Here is a 19,911-nt window from a genome sequence, read left to right on the forward strand (position 1 = left end):
TCACACATGCATGGGTATGTATATATGCTTGTATATAACTTGTCCTGACTGATTTAAGCATAGACTTTATACCTCATCGTTCTTTATACATAAAGACTCCAGTGTGTATTTTCTAAGCACAGGGATATTCTCCTACATAACAACAGTACAGTTAGCAACTTTGGTGGAATTAATGTTGATTCAATAGTTTTATTTAATCCACCACTCACATTCTTTTTTTTAAGATTTATTTATTTATTTGAGAGAGAGAGAGAGAGCACAAGCAGGAGGGGTAAAGGGAGAGAGAATCTCAAGCAGACTCTACTCTGAGCATGGAGCCTGACACAGGGCTTGACCCCACGACACTGAGATCATGACCTGAGCCGAAACCAAAAGTCACCCCCTCAACTGACTGCACCACCCAGGTGCCCCAACTATCACATTCTTACTGTGTCAGCAGCACCTTGCATTCTCCCCTTACCATGCGGGATCCAGTCTGAGATCAGGCATTGCACGTAGCTATCAGGTTTTTGCAGGCTTTTTCTTTTTTTTAAGATTTTATTTATTTATTTGAGAGAGAGAAAATGAGAGACAGGGAGCATGAGAGAGAGGAGGGTCAGAGGGAGAAGCAGACTCCCTGCTGAGCAGGGAGCCCGATGCGGGACTCGATCCCGGGACTCCAGGATCATGACCTGAGCCGAAGGCAGTCGCTTAACCAACTAAGCCACCCAGGCGCCCTTTGCAGGCTTTTTCAATTGAGAACATTCCATGGCCCTTCTTTGCTTTTATGACTACAGCAGTCATTCTCAATTGGAAGCGACTTTTGCCCTCCAGGGCACATCTGACAATGTCTGGAGACACTTTGGGTAGTCATGACTAGGAGTGTATTACTGGCATCTAGTGGGTAGAGGGCAGGGATGCTGATAAACATCCTACAATGCACAGGACAGCCCCCCTACCACAAAGAATCGTCTGGCCTAAAATATCAATGGGTTGTCAAACCATATACTAGAGTGATCCTTTAAAAAACAGGAATTGCATCTCATCACCTTCCTGCTGAAATCCCTCCATGGCTTTCCATTGCTCTCGGATAAAATCCAAGCTCTTTATCACAGCCCAACTGTGCGACACGGCCTCACACCTCATAGCCTCCCTCGCTCTTCCTTGTTTGCTATGTTCCAACCACACCAACTGGTCTGTTCCACAAATGTGCCTTGGTTAACCCTACCCCAGGACCTCTGCACTTCCTGTTTCCTTCTCCCAATATCCACACAGTAGATTCCTTAGGTTCAAGTCTCATCTCAAATGCTCCATCTTCGGAGAGGCTGCCTGACAACACAGATTCTTTATCCCATCATCCTGCTTTAGTTTTTTTCATAACACTTTATTATCTGAAATTATCTTGTTTATTTAATTACATGGTTATTGCCGGTCCTCCTCACCAGAGTGAATGCCACACGGGGGCAGGAATTTTTAACCATTTTCTTCACTCCTGTATCCCCCGCCCCTAAAACCAGTCCTATCACAGTAGGCAGGCACCAATTTTGCTGAATGACAAATACGACAAATAATGATTACAAGAATCAACTCTGAGTCAGGCAGACCTCAGATTGAATCAGTGTTCTCCTCCTTACCAGTTGTGGAGATTTGAGTAAAGACTTTTCATTTCTGAGCCTCTACCTCTACCACAAGGGAGCCATTGATCTGATAAGCTAGACCTTCTAGACTATTGCTGAGCACATAGTAAGTGCTTAATAACTTGTTATTTGTGGTTCCGACATAGATGAAGCAGCAGGTGTGGATGGGAAATAGGATGGAACCCATCTAGACCCTCCTCTTCCCATGATCCCAGATGCAATCCTTCTCTTGACCATTTAAATCTCTTATAACACTTTACTGCATTTTCTAGATGCCTCCTTACTTGATAACTGCCTAAGGGCAAAGGCCCTCTACTTAACACAGCACCTGAAATGAGGAGCTAGAGAGGCAGGGAGGGAAGGAAGGAGGGAGGGAGGAAGGGAGGGAGAGGAGGAGTGTTTCTGCCTGTGTTCTTACTACAAAAGAGATGAGATCCTCTGATGAGATGCCAGTGCTGGGTTGGGGGAGGGAATGAGAATAGGAATGAAGATTCCAGGTTTTAGAGTATAAGGTAATGGGAATGGGAAACAAGTGAGGTACTAGTCTAGGGTGTAAAATTTAAGGGTGAGGGGTGTATGTGCCAAAAATCCCCTAATCAAGATAAATAATAGTTTAATGAAGTATTTTTTTAAGATTTTATTTTTTTAAGATTTATTTATTTTAGAGAGAGGAGAGTGGAGGGAGGGGTAGAGAGAGAGGGAGAGAATCCTCAAGCAGACTCCCTGCTGAGCATGGAGCCCGATTTGGGGCTCAATGATCTCACAATCCTGAGATCATGACCTGAGCCAAAACCAAGAGCTGGACACTTAACCAACTGACCCACCCAAGCACCCCAAGATTTTATTTATTTATGTGAGAGAGAGACAGAGAGAGCACAAGCAGGAGGAGGGACAGAAGGGAGCGGAGAGGGAGAAGCAGAATCCATGCTGAGTGGGGAGCCTGACGTGGGGCTCCATCCCAGGACCCCGAGATCACGACCTGAGCTGAAATCAGACACCTAAGTGACTGAGCCACCCAGGCATCCCATTAATGAAGTATTTTTTTTTAAAGATTTTATTTATTTATTTGTCAGAGAGAGAGAGCACAAGCAGGGGAAGCAGCAGGCAGAGGGAGAAGCAGGCTCCTCGCTGAGCAAGGAGCCCAATGTGGAACTCGATCCCAGGACCCCAGGATCATGATCTGAGCCGAAGGCAGACACTTAACTGACTGAGCCACCCAGGTGTCCCTGATGAAGTATTTTTAATTAAAAATTAATGCCAAAAGTTCCATGATGAACAAAATATCAAACATTTAAACAAAACCAGGACCTGAGGCAAGAGGAAAAGTACCAATCCCACTACCCTAGTCCTGGCCCTCAGGATTCTGCTGTTCCTCCCGTCGACCTGCAGGTGGTAGGGTCAGCTTCGTTTTAGAAAATAGTCTTCGCTTGGCTTTTGCTTTCTGGATCTGTGGAACTGGTGCTTGAAGTCCATGCTGACCTGGCTGGATGGGCGTTCTATGAAACTGGGTAAGGCCCTTCCCTTCTCTGGACCTCCGTTTTCCTATCTGTAAATGCTAGGAGCTCAAATTTCATTTCTAGCTCATCAGCCCTGGGTTCTCCTTCACCCTCACTCTTCTTGCCATGCCATTTGGAATGTCATTGTTTTCAATTTAGAACCCAGTTGTGGTCTCTCTTTTATCTTCCTCTGGTTGATTGAACGCTCAACTACAGGAAACCTGTGATTTTTCTGAAGGGCAGAAGCTCCACTGTACAAACCATTACAGCCTTCCCAATGTGGAGAGCATGGTATGGGAGCTCATGCAATGCTTAAATAACATGTTTTTCTGGTTAGAAAGTTATTTGTGTTTTTTCTTCTTTAGTTTATTTATGTAATAAATTGACTATATGTTCCTAGTGATGAAGCCTCTTATTCCCGAGGGTGGGGGTTGGGACCCAAAAGTGAAAATGATCTACAGTTTTCTTTTCTTCTTCTGCTTTTTTTTTTTTTAATAAAGTCTTCATGTTTGTTTTTTTTTTTTTAAGATTTATTTATTTATTTGAGAGAGAGAATGAGCGAGAGAAAGCACGAGAGGGGGGAGGGTCAGAGGGAGAAGCAGACTCCCTGCTGAGCAGGGAGCCCGATGCGGGACTCGATCCCGGGACTCCAGGATCATGACCTGAGCCGAAGGCAGTCGCTTAACCAACTGAGCCACCCAGGCGCCCTCTTCTGCTGCTTTTTTGTTTGTTTGTTTTTAAAGATTTTATTTATTTACTTGAGAGAGAGAGCACAAGCAGGGGAGAGGGGTAGTGGGAGAGGGAGAAGCAGACTCCCCACTGAGCAGGGAGCCTGATGTGGGGCTTGATCCCAGGACCCTGAGATCAGGACCTGAGCCAAAGGCAGATGCTTAACCAACTGAGTCACCCAGGTGCCCCTCTTCTTTTTTTTTTAAATTGTGTTTTAGTACTAAGGTAATGTTAGTAAAATGGATTATGAACTCTCCATATTTTTCCTGTGGTTTAGAATAGTTTACATAACCTAAGAATAATCTGATCTTTAAAAGCTAGATAAAATTCAGTTGCAAAACCATGTGGGCCTGGTGCCTTTCCCACCTCTAACTTTTTATTAAAAATTTCAACTCTAGGGGCACCTGGATGGCTCAGTCATTAAGTGTCTGCTTTCGGCTCAGGTCATGATCCCAGGGTCCTGGAATCCCTGCATCGGGCTCCCTGCTCAGCGGGAAGCCTGCTTCTCCCTCTCCCACTCCCCCTTCTTGTGTTCCCTCTCTCGCTGTCTCTCTCTGTCAAATAAATAAATAAAGTCTTTAAACAAATTTCAAATCTATAGAAAAGTTGAGCACTCTTCACCTACATTCACCAATTGTTAACATTTTGCCACATTTGTGCATTCTCTCTCTCTCTCTCTCTCACACACACACACACTTATGCTCTACTTTGTCCTGTGTCGACTTAGCTGGAACCAAGTTTCCTAGAATTCTTTCCCCTGTGTGGTTCCAAGTTGGGTTGGCCACAGAATCAATTTGCTCAAGATTTGGAAGGAGCAGCCATTTTTTTGTGCTCTGAGGTTTGATGGAAGGCCTCAGGCTCTTGCTGGAGCCGGCACGTGGCTGTTGCCGATCTGCTAACTTATCTTGTTGATTCTGGGCACCCTGGGCCTGTAGCCTCCCTGGTTCCTGCCAGGTCTTCTCCTTTGACTTGTCTGAGTACTGGGATCAGGTAGGTGTGCAGCCCTGGCAAAGGACACCAGTACTCCTGCAGGTCATCTGTGTCACTGAGGCTGAAGAGGGTGAGAGACAGATGTGGGCTCTACTGTCCTTGCCCTCACGCAGGTCCCTGGCATCTCTCCAGCTACCAGCAGGTACAGAGGCCTCGCACAGTCTGTGCACCAGCACCCACACCGCATGAAGTCTATTACTCCACGTCACTCATAGTGGCCCTGCTCTTCTTCACACACACACACACACACCACATTTAAAATTTTTTTGCTCAACTATTTGAAAGGCGAAATGCAAACATCAAACACTATTCCTTAGCACATTTAAAAAAATGTATCTCCTAAGATTTAAGACATTCTTCTACGTAAACAAAATCCCATTATCCCAACCAAGAAAATTCCATTATCCATCCAGCAGGAACTGAATGTAATAATAGTATCTAGCACATTGTCTATATTCAGATTTCTCTGTCCCAATAATGTCTTTATAGATTTTTTTTTCTTTTTAACTCCAGAATCTAATCAAGAAGCTTCCAGTGCATTTGGTTGTCATATTTCTTTAAATTTTTAAAAAAGATTTATTCATTTATTTTAGATAGGGGGAGGGGCAGAGGGAGAAGGAGGGAATCTGAACTCAGAGCCAACTTGGGCTTGATCTCACGACCCTGAGATCATAACCTGAGCCAAAACCAAGAGTCAGACCCTTAACTGATTGAGCCACTCAGGTGCCCCAATGTTTCTTTAATTTTTGAATCTGGAATAGTTCTGTCTCTTTTTTCCTCTCTTTCATGACTTTAATTTTTTTAAAGATTTGATTTATTTGATAGAGAGGGCACAAGCAGGGGGAGTGGCAGGCAGAGGGAGAGGGAGAAGCAGGCTCCCCACTGAGCAGAGAGCCCAATGTGGGGCTCTACCCCAGGACACTGGGATCATGACCTGAGCCAAAGGCAGACGCTCAACCAACTGAGCCACCCAGATGCCCTGTCCTATTTTTTTTAAGATTTTATTTTTAAGTAATCTCTGCACCCAACATGGGGCTCAAACTCACAGCCCAGAGATCAAAAGTCACATGCTCTACCTACTGAGCCAGCCAGGTGCCCCAGTTTGTCCTATTATTGCCCCCAGAGTCTTTTGGGATGCAATCTCTTTGTCTTTCTAATCTCTTCCATGGTTCTTAGTCCGTTATTTCTATTGCTTAAGTCAATTTTGATAATCTATGTATTGTTAAAAAAATAACCTATTTCTTTTTGTTATTCCAATTTATTACCATAATATTTAAAGGTAATTAATAACATCCATATCTGCATTTGTATTACCTTCCTCATTCCTAATGTTGCATATTTTTACTTTCTCTCTTTGCTTTCTTTCTTTGGACTTACCTTTAGTTAAGATTTCTCCCATTTTATTTGTCTCTTCAAACTGATCTTTTTTCTTTTCAAACAAATTTTATTTATTCTCTTAGTATGTTTTTCCCATTTCATTGGTATTCCCTTTCATCTTTTTGTTCTCTCTCCTTTTAACTCGTTTTCCTAATTTCTTAGTCCTTGTTTCACTTACTTTGAGTCTTTTATAAATAAAAGCATTTAAGACTGCTAATGTTCATCTGAGTACAACTTTAACTGTGTCCCATGGGGTTTTAGTGTAAAGAATTCTTTTTATTTCCTTTTTGAGATATTTTTAACAATAGAGGTGTACTGTCTTACTTGTGTAATGAAAAGTGAAGAAAAAAAAATACACATAGTCCAATGACATCATTCCAGGATTTCTCTGCTGCTGTGAGAGGAGAAAATGCAGGGATCAGGAATGGTGATGGGCACAGCCGCAGCAGAGGATTTGGAGATGAGCCCTCTTTCAGCACAAGCTTCAGAAGTTGGGTCAGCAGTGGGGGTGGGGGGGGTGGGTAGCAAGATATGGGTCTCATAGAAAAACTGCAAATGGCAAGACTTTCATCTTGAGAGTAAAATAGGTTTGTTTGTTTGTTTAAGCAGTCGAAGAAAACACCAAGGGAAAAAAAAAAAGCAAGCCATAACCCATAATGCAGAATGCCAAGCTCTGTCTCCTCCTTCATGAGGTCCCATCAGAGGGAAGGTTGGGGGTGGGGGGGACTATTTGTAGTCTTCCAGTGAATCCAGGCAGAGAACTACTTATAAATATGCTCAAACAGCTCTTGGGTGGTCGTGCTTTTGCCCTGGAAGGAGGCATTTGCATTTTTAGGCCCTAGGGTGAGATGTCGAAAACAGATGGCTTCGATTGTTGGCAATCCATTCAACAAAATAACTGTTATTTTTGTTTTGTATATTAAACATCTGCTCAAACAGCTCCTCCTGTATTGGGGTGTGGCTGTGATGTGTTTAAGGGGGTGCTTATCCACAGCTAGGGGAAGGGTCACTGCTTGGAAGGAAGAGAGGGAGGGAGTTGGGGGTCAAGAAGACCCCACCAGGGACCCCACACGGGGATGTCCCAAAGGTCTGGGCAGTGAGCCCTGAGCTTGTGGACAATCAGACCCATGACCCAAAGCCTGCTTCACCTGCTTGCCCAAAGACAGGCCCCTGAGACCCCTCTGGGGTGGCCAGCTGGTGAGGAGGGGAGCCAGGTCCCCCAGATGGACCCCCTTGGCTACCTGCTTCCTGACTCAGGAGAGAGCAGGAAACACTCAATGTGACTCAAGACAAGGAGCCCAGGGCCCAGCTTATGCATAAATGGGAGGGAGGGAAACTGACACCAGAGAGAAAAAGTGCCAGGCCTGGGCCACTCAACATGGCAGGACCAGACTCTGAGCGCTGGACTCCTGGCTCCCCCGAAGCTGAGAGTCGTGCTGGGTCTGAAGCAGGGTGGGGAGGGCTCTGGGCCCTGACTCCCTGTAGGGTAAGGTGGGAAGGCGGCTGCTGTCAGGGAGAGGGGTGAGTAGGGAAAAGCGGAGGTGGGAAGACAGTAGACAAAGAGAGGAGAGGGAGGGAGTAGGGACGTGGAGAGGAGGCAGGAAGCTGGAGGGGCCCAGAAAGGCAGCCTGTGTTTCATCTGAGTTGGGAAGGACAGGCATCCCTGCTTTTTTTAGGCTATGAGAGATTTTCAGGGTCTGCTTTACAAGACACTGGTGTGGGGGGGTGGCCTGTGATGAGGATCCCAGGGTGCCCTGTCATTAGCTGGAGCGGGGGTTAAGGTGTGGAGAAATAACACTCTCGAGTCTCAGGATGGAGCAGCCATTCCCCCAGCCACCGTCAGAGCCAGGGCAGGTCCAGGTTTTGCAGGTAGAAGCCTGAAGCTTCGACAGTATGGCGGGGGTGGTGGTGGGGGGGGAAGTGCTCTCTTTAAGAAAGAGAAAACACAATTACAAAAATGAAGTTAGGTATGGAACCTTGAAAGGGGCCTGGCTTCACAGCACCTCCAATGTGCTCAGAGCCTTCTCTGGTGTCTCCTGCTTCATCCTCTCTAACCCAAGGCCCACCTCTCCCCTAGGGGGAGGTGGGAGCAGGTGGTGCCAAGAGCACGGACTTGGTGAAACCTCAATTTTCTCATCTGTAACATGGGCAGGATAATATTTCTCTCCTCAGGACCACAGTAAAGATTAAACCAAATAATAACATGTAGAGCAGTTAGCACAGTGCCCAACATATCACAAGCACTCAATAATAGCATGCCTGATATGCCATAAGCGTTGGGTTTATGATTGTAATAATCATCCAAAATGATTCCATTTCACTTCAAATGGCACTTCCTCCAGGAAGCCCTGTTTTAAAAAAATTGAAGTATAACATGGGGTGCCTTCCAGTTGGAAGAGCATGTGACTGGATCTCAGGTCATGAGTTCAAGCCCCACATTGGGTGGGAGATTACTTAAAAAAAAAAAAAAATCTTTAAAAATTGAACTGGAGCGCCTGGGTGGCTCAGTCAGTTGGGTGTCCGACTCTTGATTTTGGCTCAGGTCATGATCTCAGGGTTGTAGGATTGAGCCCTACATTGGGCTCCATGCTCAGTGTGGAGCCTGCTTATCCCTCTCCCTCCCCCAGCTTGTACGTGCTCTCTCTCTCTCTGTCAAATAAATAAGATCTTCTTAAAAAATCTTTTTTTTAAAAAAGATTTTATTTATTTATTTGAGAGAGAGAGAGTGAGAGAGAGAGCGCAAGAGGGGGTAGGGTTAGAGGGAGAAGCAGACTCCCCGCTGAGCAGGAAGCCCAATGTGGGACTCGATCCCGGGACTCCGGGATCATGACCTGAGCTGAAGGCAGTCGCTTAACCAACTGAGCCACCCAGGCGCCCCTTCTTAAAAAATCTTAAAAAGGGGCGCCTGGGTGGCTCAGTCATTAAGCATCTGCCTTCGACTCAGGTCATGATCCCAGGGTCCTGGGATCGAGCCCCACATCGGGCTCCCTGCTCCACGGGAAGCCTGCTTCTCCCTCTCCCACTCCCCCTGCTTGTGTTCCCTCTCTCGCTGTGTCTCTCTCTGTCAATAAATGAATAAAATCGTTTAAAAAAATAAAAATAAAAAATCTTAAAAAAATAAAAATTGGAAGTATAACATATATCTGACAAAGTACATAATTAAGTGAGCAGCCTGGTGAACTTTTATACAAATATGCACCCTTGTTACCACCACCCAGGTCAACACAGAAGACACAGAACATTTCCAGAGCCCCAGGGGCCCTCTCATCTCTCTTCCCAGTCAGTATCCTCACCCTCCACCCTCATGTGATAGTCATTAAACTGAGCTCTATCATCGATTAGACGGTTCTTGAAGCTTTATATGCATGGAATCATAGTGTATCCTTCTGTGTCTGGCTCAAAGAAGCTCTGAAATCTGGAGGTGCAACAGAACTGTGTGGTTAAGGGGCACCTGGGTGGCTTCCAACTCTTGGTTTCTTGGTTTCAGCTCTGGTCATGATCTCATGGTTGTGGGACTGAGCCCCCTGTCGGGCTCTGCGCTCAGTGCAGTCTGCTTCAGATTTTTTCTCTCTCTCCCTCTGACCCTCCCTGCTCTCATGCTCGCTTGCGTGCTCTCTTTCTCTCAAATGAATAAATAAAATCTTAAAAAAAAAAAAAAAAAAAGAGCTGTGTGGTTAAGAGTTCAGGCTTTGGGCTCAAATACGCCTGGTTCAAATCCTGGTTTGGCCAGGAATTTGCTATGTGCCCCAGGACGTGCTGTGTCTCAGTGTCTGCATCTGTAAAGCATATAAATCATCATACCTACTTGATAGTATTTCGAGGGGGCTTAAATGAGATATTGTGCTTGAAGCATTTGGTAAACAAGGGTGCCCAGGAAGTGGCAGGTGCTATTCTGATTCACCTTAATTATGTTCAGCCCCTCCCACGCCCACCACAGAAGAATCCCAGAGACTCCACAGCTCTGACCTGAACTATTCCCTAGCCTCCCTTGGTGCCTTCATCTCTGATCCAGCCTCCAGTCTGGGCTGCTAAGTGGGCTGTGCCAACATGGCCACAGATGGGTTACTGGGCCTTCACCCACTCTGTTGCTTCTGTTCAGGATATGCCCCATCATCCCCACTCCTCTTTCCCATGCAAACTCAGCTAAGCTTCAAAGTCTCAACTTTGGGGCGCCTGGGTGGCTCAGTCGTTAAGCGTCTGCCTTCGGCTTGGGTCTTGATCCCGGGGTCCTGGGATCGAGCCCCGCATTGGGCTCCCTGCTCGGCGGGAAGCCTGCTTCTCCCTCTCCCACTCCCCCTGCTTGTGTTCCCTCTCTCGCTGTGTCTCTCTCTGTCAAATAAAATCTTTAAAAAAAAAAAAAAGTCTCAACTTTGCCTTTCCCAAGAGTCACTTCCAGATCCCTGGCTGGACTGGATGCCCCTCCTCAGGCCTCGCTGGCTCCCTGTTCCTGCCCTGGCTCAACCCTGCACTGTGTCTATATGCTCACCCTGGAGTGCTCAGCACCTGGCAGAGGGCCCAGCATACTGCAGACACCTGATGAATATTTATTAAATGTTAAATGGATAAATAAATAAATGTCACATCCATACGTGAAAACCTTCCATGGCTTCTCATGGAGAAATAAAGTCCAAACCACAGAGCACCATGTTCTACCGTCCAGCCTCACCTCCCACGTGGCACGGTGTGGATCCTGGTCCTTTCTTTTGTTGGCTGTGAGCCCTTGGACAAATGGCTTGGTTTCCTCATCTGTAAAATGGGGATAATAATAGTAAATAACTCATAGGTGACCATTAGGGTTAAATGGATCGATATATGTAAAGAGCTTGGAATAAGTGACCGACACATAGTATGTCCCACACATGCTTGTTGTCCGCAATATCCTCCTCGTCATCATCACTATTCTGCTGGGGGAGGGGCAGTCACCTGGCTCTGCGGGATGAGGACAGGGACCTGGACCTGGCGGCAGGACTCCTTTTCTTTAAGAGTCCTTTGTTTACTCAGCCCTATCCTTCACTCCCATCTTCCAAAGTACCTGGTACCAATGAATCCTGAGCTTCCTCCAAGGTTCTGTGGTTGAGTCTGGTCTCTTTTTGAAGATTTGTGTTTCTACCTCCTCTTCTCTATGCAATCATTAACCCTCAGCCACATGCTGCTCATCTTCCAGAGTTTTGTCACTATCTCTCATCTCCCATTCCCTCCTTTTTCTGTTCTTTGTCTCTTGTTTTGTTTTTTGCAACTTTTTTTTAAAGTAGGCTCCATGCCCAATGTGGGGCTCAAACTCATGTCCCTGAGATCAAGAGTCACATGCTCTACCGACTGAGCCAGTCAGATGCCCCCATTCTTTGTGTCCTTATGGATTTAAACTTCTTATAATTCCCCTGCTATTGCTTTAGCGGGGTTTCAGGAGGAAAAGGATTCCACATTATATAACCAGATCTATTTTTCTATCAACAAACAAAATTCTAAAAACAAACAAACAAACAAAATTCTAAAGCAAAACATTGATTTATTTTTGGGGAGGGGGCACATGGGAATTTGCTTTATTGCTTTGCTGTGTTTTTAAAATGTTTTGTTTTAAAAAAAAAAGAGAGGCTCTCCCCTATTCAAAAAAGTGCCCTTGATCCTGATCTGTGGTTTTCATCTAGCTGTTCTTCTGCTCTCCTCTTTCTGTGCACCCCTGGCTCCTCTGTACTTCTCTGGCCATTTCCCTCCTGCCTCCTTCTGGTGTCTGCTCCTTCTGCTCAACCTTAAACTGAGTGTTTCCCAGTGTCCTTCACATAACCAACCCTGGGTCATCCCAGTCACTATTGCTGGTGTCATCCATAGCCTATGTGCTGAGAGGGACACCAGATCTGGCTTCTGACTTTTGAACTCACATCCAATGGCTTCTCATTGAAGCCCAGCCTGCCTGTCTCTCCCCTTTAAAATGCAAAACTAGGGGTGCCTGAGTGGCTTAGTCAGTTAAGTGTCCAGCTCCTGATCTTGGCTCAGGTCTTGATCTCCCAGTTGTGAGTTGGACCCTGCGTTGGACCCTGCCCAGCATGGAGCCCGCTTAGAAAATAATAATAAAATAAAATAAATAAAATGCAAAACTATTCCCTGCCCTTCTCCAGGTCTACTCCTGATCACCCTACTATTTTTTAAAAATATTATTTATTTGTCAGAGAGAGCACAAGCAGGGGGAGCAGCAGGCAGAGGGAGAAGCAGACTCCCTGCTGAGCCGGGAGCCAGACACAGATCTTGATCCCAGGACCCTGGGATCATGACCCGTGCTGAAGGCAGACGCTTAACCGACTGAGCCACCCAGATGTCCCTCACACTACTATTTTTATCATAGCACTTATCACTTTCTAACACACTATATAGTTTATTATTTACTTATTTATTATGTTTCTCCCTCTAGGATGTCAGCTTCATAACCAATGGGAATTTTCTTTCCTGTTCACTGCTGCATCTCCAGTGTCTAGGATGCTGTCTGGAGCATAGTAGGTGCTCAATAAATATTGCTGCATTGATGAATACCACTACACTTGGCCTATTCCAGAGGTTCCCAAGCATGGTAGCCTCTCTGTCTGTCATTTTTTTCATAGCATCCCAGACTAAAAGAAATACCTATCAGCTTTGTTGGTAGCTAACTACCAGTTGTTTAGTCCTAACTACTTAATTGCCATTTGAAAAAATAAGGGGAGACTGGTTGGCTCAGTTGGGAGAGTGTGCAACTCGTCATCTTGGGGTCATGAGTTCGAGCCCCACGTTGAGAGAGGGAAAAGCAGGCTTCCCGCGGAGCAGGGAGCCCAATGCGGGGCTCGATCCCAGGATCCTGAGATCATGACCCGAGCCAAAAGCAGACACTTAACGACTAAGCCACCCAGGTGCCCCTAAAATAATTCTTAAGTAACCACCATTACTTACTAATAGTGTAGGTGCATTTTCTCAGACCTTGGAATCACATCAGACATTGACTGTCTCATTTCCTGTTCCACATTGATTTGCATGAGTTATTTGCTTCTTGTCACATCAATTGATGAAAACCCAGCTTTATAAAGATGTAATGTCACAGAAAGGAATGTAGGAAATTCTGATGTTGAAACTGTGAACTACTTCCGGCTACTAGTTTTCAGTGTCCAACAGATGATATCATTGTTTCTCTCCAAAATTTAAAATATTTTGCTATGCTCCTGTTAATTTGCTGTGGTACCTCAGGGTGCCTCAGCACATAGTTTGGGAACCATGGGTCTATGCTCTTTTTTTTGGTTTTGTTTTGTTTTGTTTTTTAAGATTTTATTTATTTATTTGACAGAGAGATAGAGCCAGAGAGCACAAGCGGGAGGGATGGCAGAGGGTGAGGAAAAAGCAGGCTCCCCGCTGAGCAAGGAGCCCAATGCGGGGCTCGATCCCAGGCCCCCAAGATCATGACCTGAGCAGAAGGCAGACGCTTAACTGACTGAGCCACCCAGGGGCCACTATGCTCTTTTCTTGATTGGATTTGATCTCTCGCTTCTCAGCTTCTGGGCTCAGCTCAACTGCCACTTTCTTCCATGAATCTTTCTAACCAAACTGGCCAGAAGCAAAACACATCTAAACAAAACTATTTCCCTAGTTGGAATGAAAATTCCTTCCTCTGGGATCTTATAACAATTTAATGTAAAGTGTAAAAGACACAAATTGTTCTCTGATACCCACAGTGTAAAAAACGTCGTATTTCTTTTTTAAAGATTTTATTTATTTATTTGACAGAGAGAGAGACAGTGAGAGAGGGAACACAAGCAGGTGGAGTGGGAGAGGGAGAAGCAGGCTTCCCGCGGAGCAGGGAGCCTGATGCGGGGCTCCATCCCAGGAGCCTGGGATCATGACCTGAGTGGAAGGCAGACGCTTAAGGGCTGAGCCACCCAGGCGCCCCTTTATTTTTCTGAATCAAATAAAAGCAGCTTTAAGAGGGCACCTGGGTGGCTTGGTCGGTTGAGCATTTGCCTTGGGCTTGGGTCTTGATCCCAGGGTCCTGGGATCGAGCCCCGCTTTGGGCTCCCTGCTCCACAGGGAGCCTGTTTCTCCCTCTCCCTCTGCCTGCTGCTCTCCCTGCTTGTGCTTGCTCTCCCTCTCTCTGTGTCAAATAAATAAAAGTCTTTTAAAAACAAAACAAAAACAAAAAAACCCAGCTTTAAGCCCCCACTGGCTGAGGTCACCGAGACTTCTAGTATCTGGCATTTGGGGGTAGCTCTTTCCTTATTCTTGGGATTTTCACAGTCCAGGCAAATCTGAACTGCCCACATCAGCTATCTGCGGAGGCTTCCACTACAGTGTTCACTAGTCCATTCGAAAGTGGCTGGCCCTAATCTCTGCCCCAGAGCCAGGCTGAACAAAGGGACTCTTTCCTGGCTCTCAGGGCTGAGTGGGAAAGGTTTTGGTGGTTGATGCCAGGTATTCACACTACCACTACACCTGTCCAGAGCCCTGCCCACAATGGGGCTCTATGTGAGTTGGGTAAAAGTCAGGGCCTCTCTGGGAGCCTGTTCAATGGGGGAATCCAACCTTTCCCTTTGGTCCCCCAGAGTTTTGCAAGCAGGTGCCTTGGGAGCTGGATGTGGCCCTCAGATGTGTTTTGTTTGGCCAGTGGTGGTGTTAATAAAAATTTTTTTTTTAGTCCATAGCAATACTTAACCATTGGGAGATGTCACAATTCTTACCATCAAGATCCTTGGCCGCTGCGTGGAAACTACTGATTAGAGCTGAGTAAGGACTGCCCCTCTGGGCAAGGCATGTAGTCTGCAGTTGGCCACATCTGTGGTTGTTACTTCCACATGGCCTCTACAGTCTTTTGAATTTGAGACCCTGGCTAGACTTTGCAAACAAAGCCCTTTTGATATTATATTCTGACCTCAAACACAAAAATCTGTTAACTCACTCTTGGGGGCAGATGTACCAAACTCAAGGACTCCAGGCCCAGCACCTCTTTGTAGGTTTGGGGACTGTGGGTGGCTGTGATGGAGACAATTACTTTTTCATCCTCTGCCAAGAATCTACAGCGTCAATAAAGGCAGGACACAGTCTCCTGTTATTTTTAATGATATTAATAAGCTAACGTTCATTGGGTCCTTACTAGGTACCCAGTACTAGGTAAAGAATCTTATAAATATTATCTTGTTGAATTCTTTAGAAACTGCTTCTAAAAGAATGTAGCAGAATCTAAATGTCCAGTGGCCACGGGAAGGGGTAGGTGAACATGGAAAAATGCAGTTGATGATGCGGCTTTAAAGCAGAGGAGGTAGGAGCAAGCCCGAGACTGTGGGAGAAGGGCTCTCCAACAGGCCCTGGGTGTGCACGGGACCCAAACCAGTGGGTCCACAGTATCAGTAGGTTTGGTGGCAACAACTATAGTCGTTGCTTCTGTCTCAACTTGGTCAGCTCCATTGCCAATTCAGGCTCATCTGTCCCTCTCTCCCCTTTCTTGGTCCCTCCACGCTGCTCACAGCCCTTATGCTCAGACCTCCAGTTTCTCCCTGCTCTGCTCTGCATCCATCCCCCGCGCCCCCCTCACCTGCCTGTCTCCTGGAAGCGCAGCGGCCAAGCCACAAACAGGCTCCCCGCCGTCACATGACCCGTGCGTAAATCACAGGACTCTTCCTACCCCCAGCGGCTACTCGGCACTAGGGCTCTGCAGAGGCTGCAGGCCGCGCATGCGCAGCTGCAAGCGCACCTGCCCAGCCGCGGACCAGCCCAACGCATCCTGCGGCCGCAGCCCCGCCCCGCGCTCTGGCCGGGCTGGGGCACCAAGCTGAGGGCTCGCCTGGGTACGAATTCCCAAGAGGTCCAGGTTCTGGTTGTTGATATGCCCCCAGCTAGCAGTCCACACAGCCAGACCTCTCTAAGGAGATGCTCCTTAGTATCTGGGCTCTCAGTATCTCTCTCTGTGTCAAATAAATAATTAAAATATTAAAAAAAAAAAAATACAGAGCAAAGGGTAATAGGCATGATGACTGATGCAGGATTTTACCTTAAGGTGTAGGTCATCTGACTGTCTCCTCCACTGTCCTTGTTTCACAGATGTGGAAATCAAGGCTCAGAGATATCAGGAGGTCTCAAGCCAGTCTTGGATTCCCCAAGCAGGAAGATTCCAATCCGCCACTCCAGAGTCAGGGGTTCCTGAGTGAGTTCACAGTCTGTCACCCCACTTGCTTTTTCAGCCATCCTATTTAGAATAACACCCGTTCTGATTTTTGCCATCCCTGGTGAACATCTCAGGTACACATCCACAGGCAAATATTTCTTTTTTTGTCCTTTCCTCTGCAGAAAATAACAAGCTGCTATATTTTATTTGCCTGTGACCTTTGAGGAAGTCCTCATACAGATTCCAGGCTACCAAAATGTCCTGGAGCCTTGCAGTGAGGCCTACCTCTGGGGGCTTTCCTCTCTATCTGCCCCTCAGACTCTCCTCCAGCCACACTGACCCCCTCTCCGTTCCTGGAAAAGCCAAACTCGTTTCTGGCACTTGTTCTTTGCATTTTCTGTATATCTGCCTGGGACACTCTCCCAGACCCCTCTTGCTATCTGCCCTGACTATACCTCACCAGGTCCACTGGGTCAAGTGCTCCGTCACTCACTCTCACAGCCCCTGTCCTGCTTTAGCATTTATTAGGACAGTAACTCAATGCTGTGTCTGACTCCTTGATTCCTGTCTGTCTTCTCAGCTAACATACTGGCTCCTTGAGGCTTCTCCCTCTCCCTGAGGCTGGCTAAGGGGGGAGCATGCAGCATTACAAGTGCATCCTAGGTTCCCTCACATTTACAAATTATCTCCTCCTTCCCCAAATGCACCCTGAGACTATCAATGCCTTCCTTGGGTAAAAGGCAGAGCCCAGATGTGAAATGATAGACAAACACTTACTCTCGGGGCGCCTGGGTGGCTCAGATGGTTAAGCGTCTGCCTTCGGCTCAGGTCATGATCCCAGGGTTCTGGGATCGAGTCCTGCATCAGGCTCCCTGCTGGGCGGGGAGCCTGCTTCTCCCTCTGCCTCTGCCTCTCTCTCTCTCTCTGACTTTCATGAATAAATAAATAAAACATTAAAAAAAACAAACAAACAAACACTTACTCTCCCTGTGAAGCCATGTGAAAGTTCTGTTGGGGTAGATTGGGGTGGGGGCAAGAAGATGGTCAAATCTTCCTGCCCTGGGGCTGGTAGCTGAACTAGGACATGTGGCCTCTTGTCCTGGCTCTGCCATTCTTCATTGTGTGCGACCTTTGGAAAGTCCTCCTGTGGGCCTCAGCTGCTTTAACTGCTCAGTGTAAAATAATGATTCAGAATTCAGATTCTGGAATTGGATCTTTCCTTTGTCACTAGCAAAGCTCTTATCCTCTCTGAATCTCAGTTTGTTCATCTGTAAATATTATTACATTTCTTAATAATGTTAAGAAAAGAGGACTTAGGGACACTTGGGTGGCTCAGTTGGTTAAGCATCTGCCTTCAGCTCAGGTCCTGATCCCAGGGTCCTGGGATAGAGTCCCACACTGGGCTCCTTGCTCGGCAGAGAGCCTGCTTCTCCCTTGCTTGTGCTCTTTCTCTCTGACAAATAAATAAAATCTAAAAAAAAAAAAAAAGAAAAAGAAAGAAAGAAAAGAGGACTTAGCTCACAGAGTTGTTCCAAAATTTTAATGAGTATTCACTGATTTTATGACTTCAAGCTCTCCTGTCCTTTTTAGTTTTTAATTGGCTCAACTCATTTGCTTTTCTTTGAAGCCAGAGGTGAGTCCTGTGCCATATTTCAAAAGTAACATCCCTCATTAATAAAGAAAGTCCATCAGAGGTGCACCAGCTGGGTGGCTCAGTCAGCTAAGTGTCTGTCTTCAGCTCAGGTCATGATCCCAGAGTCCTGGGATCCTGCCTCCCTCTCCCTAATAAATAATAAAGATTTTATTTATTTATGTGACAGAGGGAGAGAAAGAGAGAGCACAAGCAGAGGGAGTGGCAGGCAAAGGGAGAGGGAGAAGCAGGCTCCTGGCGGAGCAGGGAGCCCAATGCGGGGCTCAATCCCAGGAGCCCCGGATCATGACCCGAGCCCAAGGCAGTCGCTAAACCGAGCCACCCAGGCGCCCCAATAAATAAAATCTTTAAAAAAAAAAGTCCATCAAAAACTGACTTGGGACCACTTTGGTAATGTGGACTCCTGTAAGGAGATGCTGAGACCTGAGTTGTCCTACAGCATATTCCTATCAGACTTGGGACTTCGAAATTTCTAGCCTTTTGAGTGCCCAAAGACTCAGATCCGAGTCTGCCTTGCACATGGCTGTAGCTCCAATGCCCAGAATAGTAGCTTGCATGGAGTAGTGGGAGACCACTCAATATTTGCTAATGAATGTTACACAGCCTGAGAGCAACTCTAGTGCTCAATTCTCTGAGCCTCGGTTTTTTTTTTTTATCGGAAAATGGAGATTAAAAACAATTCTTAATTACTGTGAGGATTTAATGAGATGATGCAGTAAAGCGCTTAGATGGAGCCTGACACAAGAGCTCAGTGAATGGCGGGTATGAGGATATAGGTACCCAGAGAGAGAGATGATGTCGATAAACCTCCAGTTATGTTGTGGTTAGGAGTCTCTGAGTTCCTTATGTGGGCAGGCGAAAAATGGAGGGTTCCCAGGAAGAGGAAAGACAGGACATAACGTGGATTCAGGAAGAGGGAGCTTGTCAGTAGCCTGTGGCCAGGTGCGGAGGCGGCGGTGGGGACTTTAGGACCCTGCGCCCCAGGAGCGCGCGACTGGCAGCAGGGTGCGCGCTGCGCGTGAGGTGAGGGGGAGGGCGCGGCTTTCGCGCCAGCCAGGGACCGCCTCGCGTCCAGCCGCATCTCGGCGGGCGGGGCCGAGCTCCCGGGCCGCAGTGCGATTGGCGGAGGTGCGCGGGTGACGCTGACGGCTGGCACAAGGCTCCGCCCCCGGCCAGCCCCGCCCGCGCGCGCGCCGGCAGGTCGGCAGCCTCGCTCTGGCTCGCGCCGCGCCTCCGCGGCGAGTCCGCGCGTCAGTTGAGCCCGAGCGCGGTTGCGGAGCGAAGGGCTGTGCCCGGCAGAGCGCGCTGACCCGGGGAGGTAGCCGTGTCCGCGGGCGTCGCCTGAGGAGACTCGGAGCCCGAGACTCGCGCAGCACGATGGCCCCCATTGGCCTCAAAGCCGTGGTCGGAGAGAGTAAGTGGAGTGGGGGATCCTCCCGCGGGCGAGGGCTGCGGCTGCCCGGCAGGAGCGCGGCGCCGTACCTGCCCGCGGCGCCCCGGCCTCCGCGCGGGCTACTCGCGCCGCCCGGCCGGGGGGCTCGGGGCTGGGAGGGTCCCGTTATTCCGGCGCCGCCCTCCTCGCAGGGAAGTCCCTCCCGGCCTCCTGGGGCCGGCGCCCGCTTCCCTGCTTCCCCCGCTCTCCCCTTCCCGCATTCCTCTCCCTGCATCCCACCCCTCCCCTCTTCACCCCATCCTCCTTCACCCATCCCTCCCCTGCATCCCCCTCCCGCTCTTCCCTTTTTACCACCCCATCGCTCCCTCCTCACCCCCATTTCTCTCCCCCTCACCCCATCCCCCCTTCACGCCATTCCTTTTTCCTCCCCCTTCACGACCCCCCAGCACCCCATCCCTCCCCTTCACCTCGCCTTTATCCCCTGCAGCCTATCACCCACCCCTTCTGCACCCATCACCCTCCCCTGCACCTCCATTCTTCTTCACTCCTAATCA

The 19,911-nt window shown here is 47.7% G+C and overlaps 1 protein-coding gene and 1 long non-coding RNA gene across 4 annotated transcripts in view; one reads left to right on the plus strand and one right to left on the minus strand.

Moving 5' to 3' along the window:
• LOC145717134 (uncharacterized) overlaps positions 1–17,047 on the minus strand; it is a 29,320-nt gene extending 12,273 nt beyond the window's left edge. The window contains exons 1-2 of the long non-coding RNA XR_014140168.1: positions 16,200–17,047; positions 10,875–10,954 (exon numbers count right to left, since the gene is read on the minus strand). This is a non-coding gene — a long non-coding RNA (uncharacterized LOC145717134). The remainder of the gene's footprint in view (positions 1–10,874; positions 10,955–16,199) is intronic.
• A 2,105-nt stretch (positions 17,048–19,152) lies between these two features.
• STXBP1 (syntaxin binding protein 1) overlaps positions 19,153–19,911 on the plus strand; it is a 55,669-nt gene continuing 54,910 nt past the window's right edge. For 2 of the 3 annotated variants that reach the window (XM_006747644.3, XM_031018526.2), the window contains exon 1: positions 19,154–19,378. In XM_006747644.3, coding sequence (XP_006747707.1) covers positions 19,342–19,378 — 37 coding nt within the window. In that variant the 5' untranslated portion in view covers positions 19,154–19,341. Of the gene's footprint in view, positions 19,379–19,911 lie in introns of all 3 variants that reach the window. The other variant, XM_031018525.2, reaches the window with a different exon arrangement.

Source organism: Leptonychotes weddellii, chromosome 14 (genome assembly GCF_054177405.1).
Source record: "Leptonychotes weddellii isolate Sample4059 chromosome 14, ASM5417740v2, whole genome shotgun sequence".
Taxonomy (NCBI): Eukaryota; Metazoa; Chordata; class Mammalia; order Carnivora; family Phocidae; genus Leptonychotes; species Leptonychotes weddellii.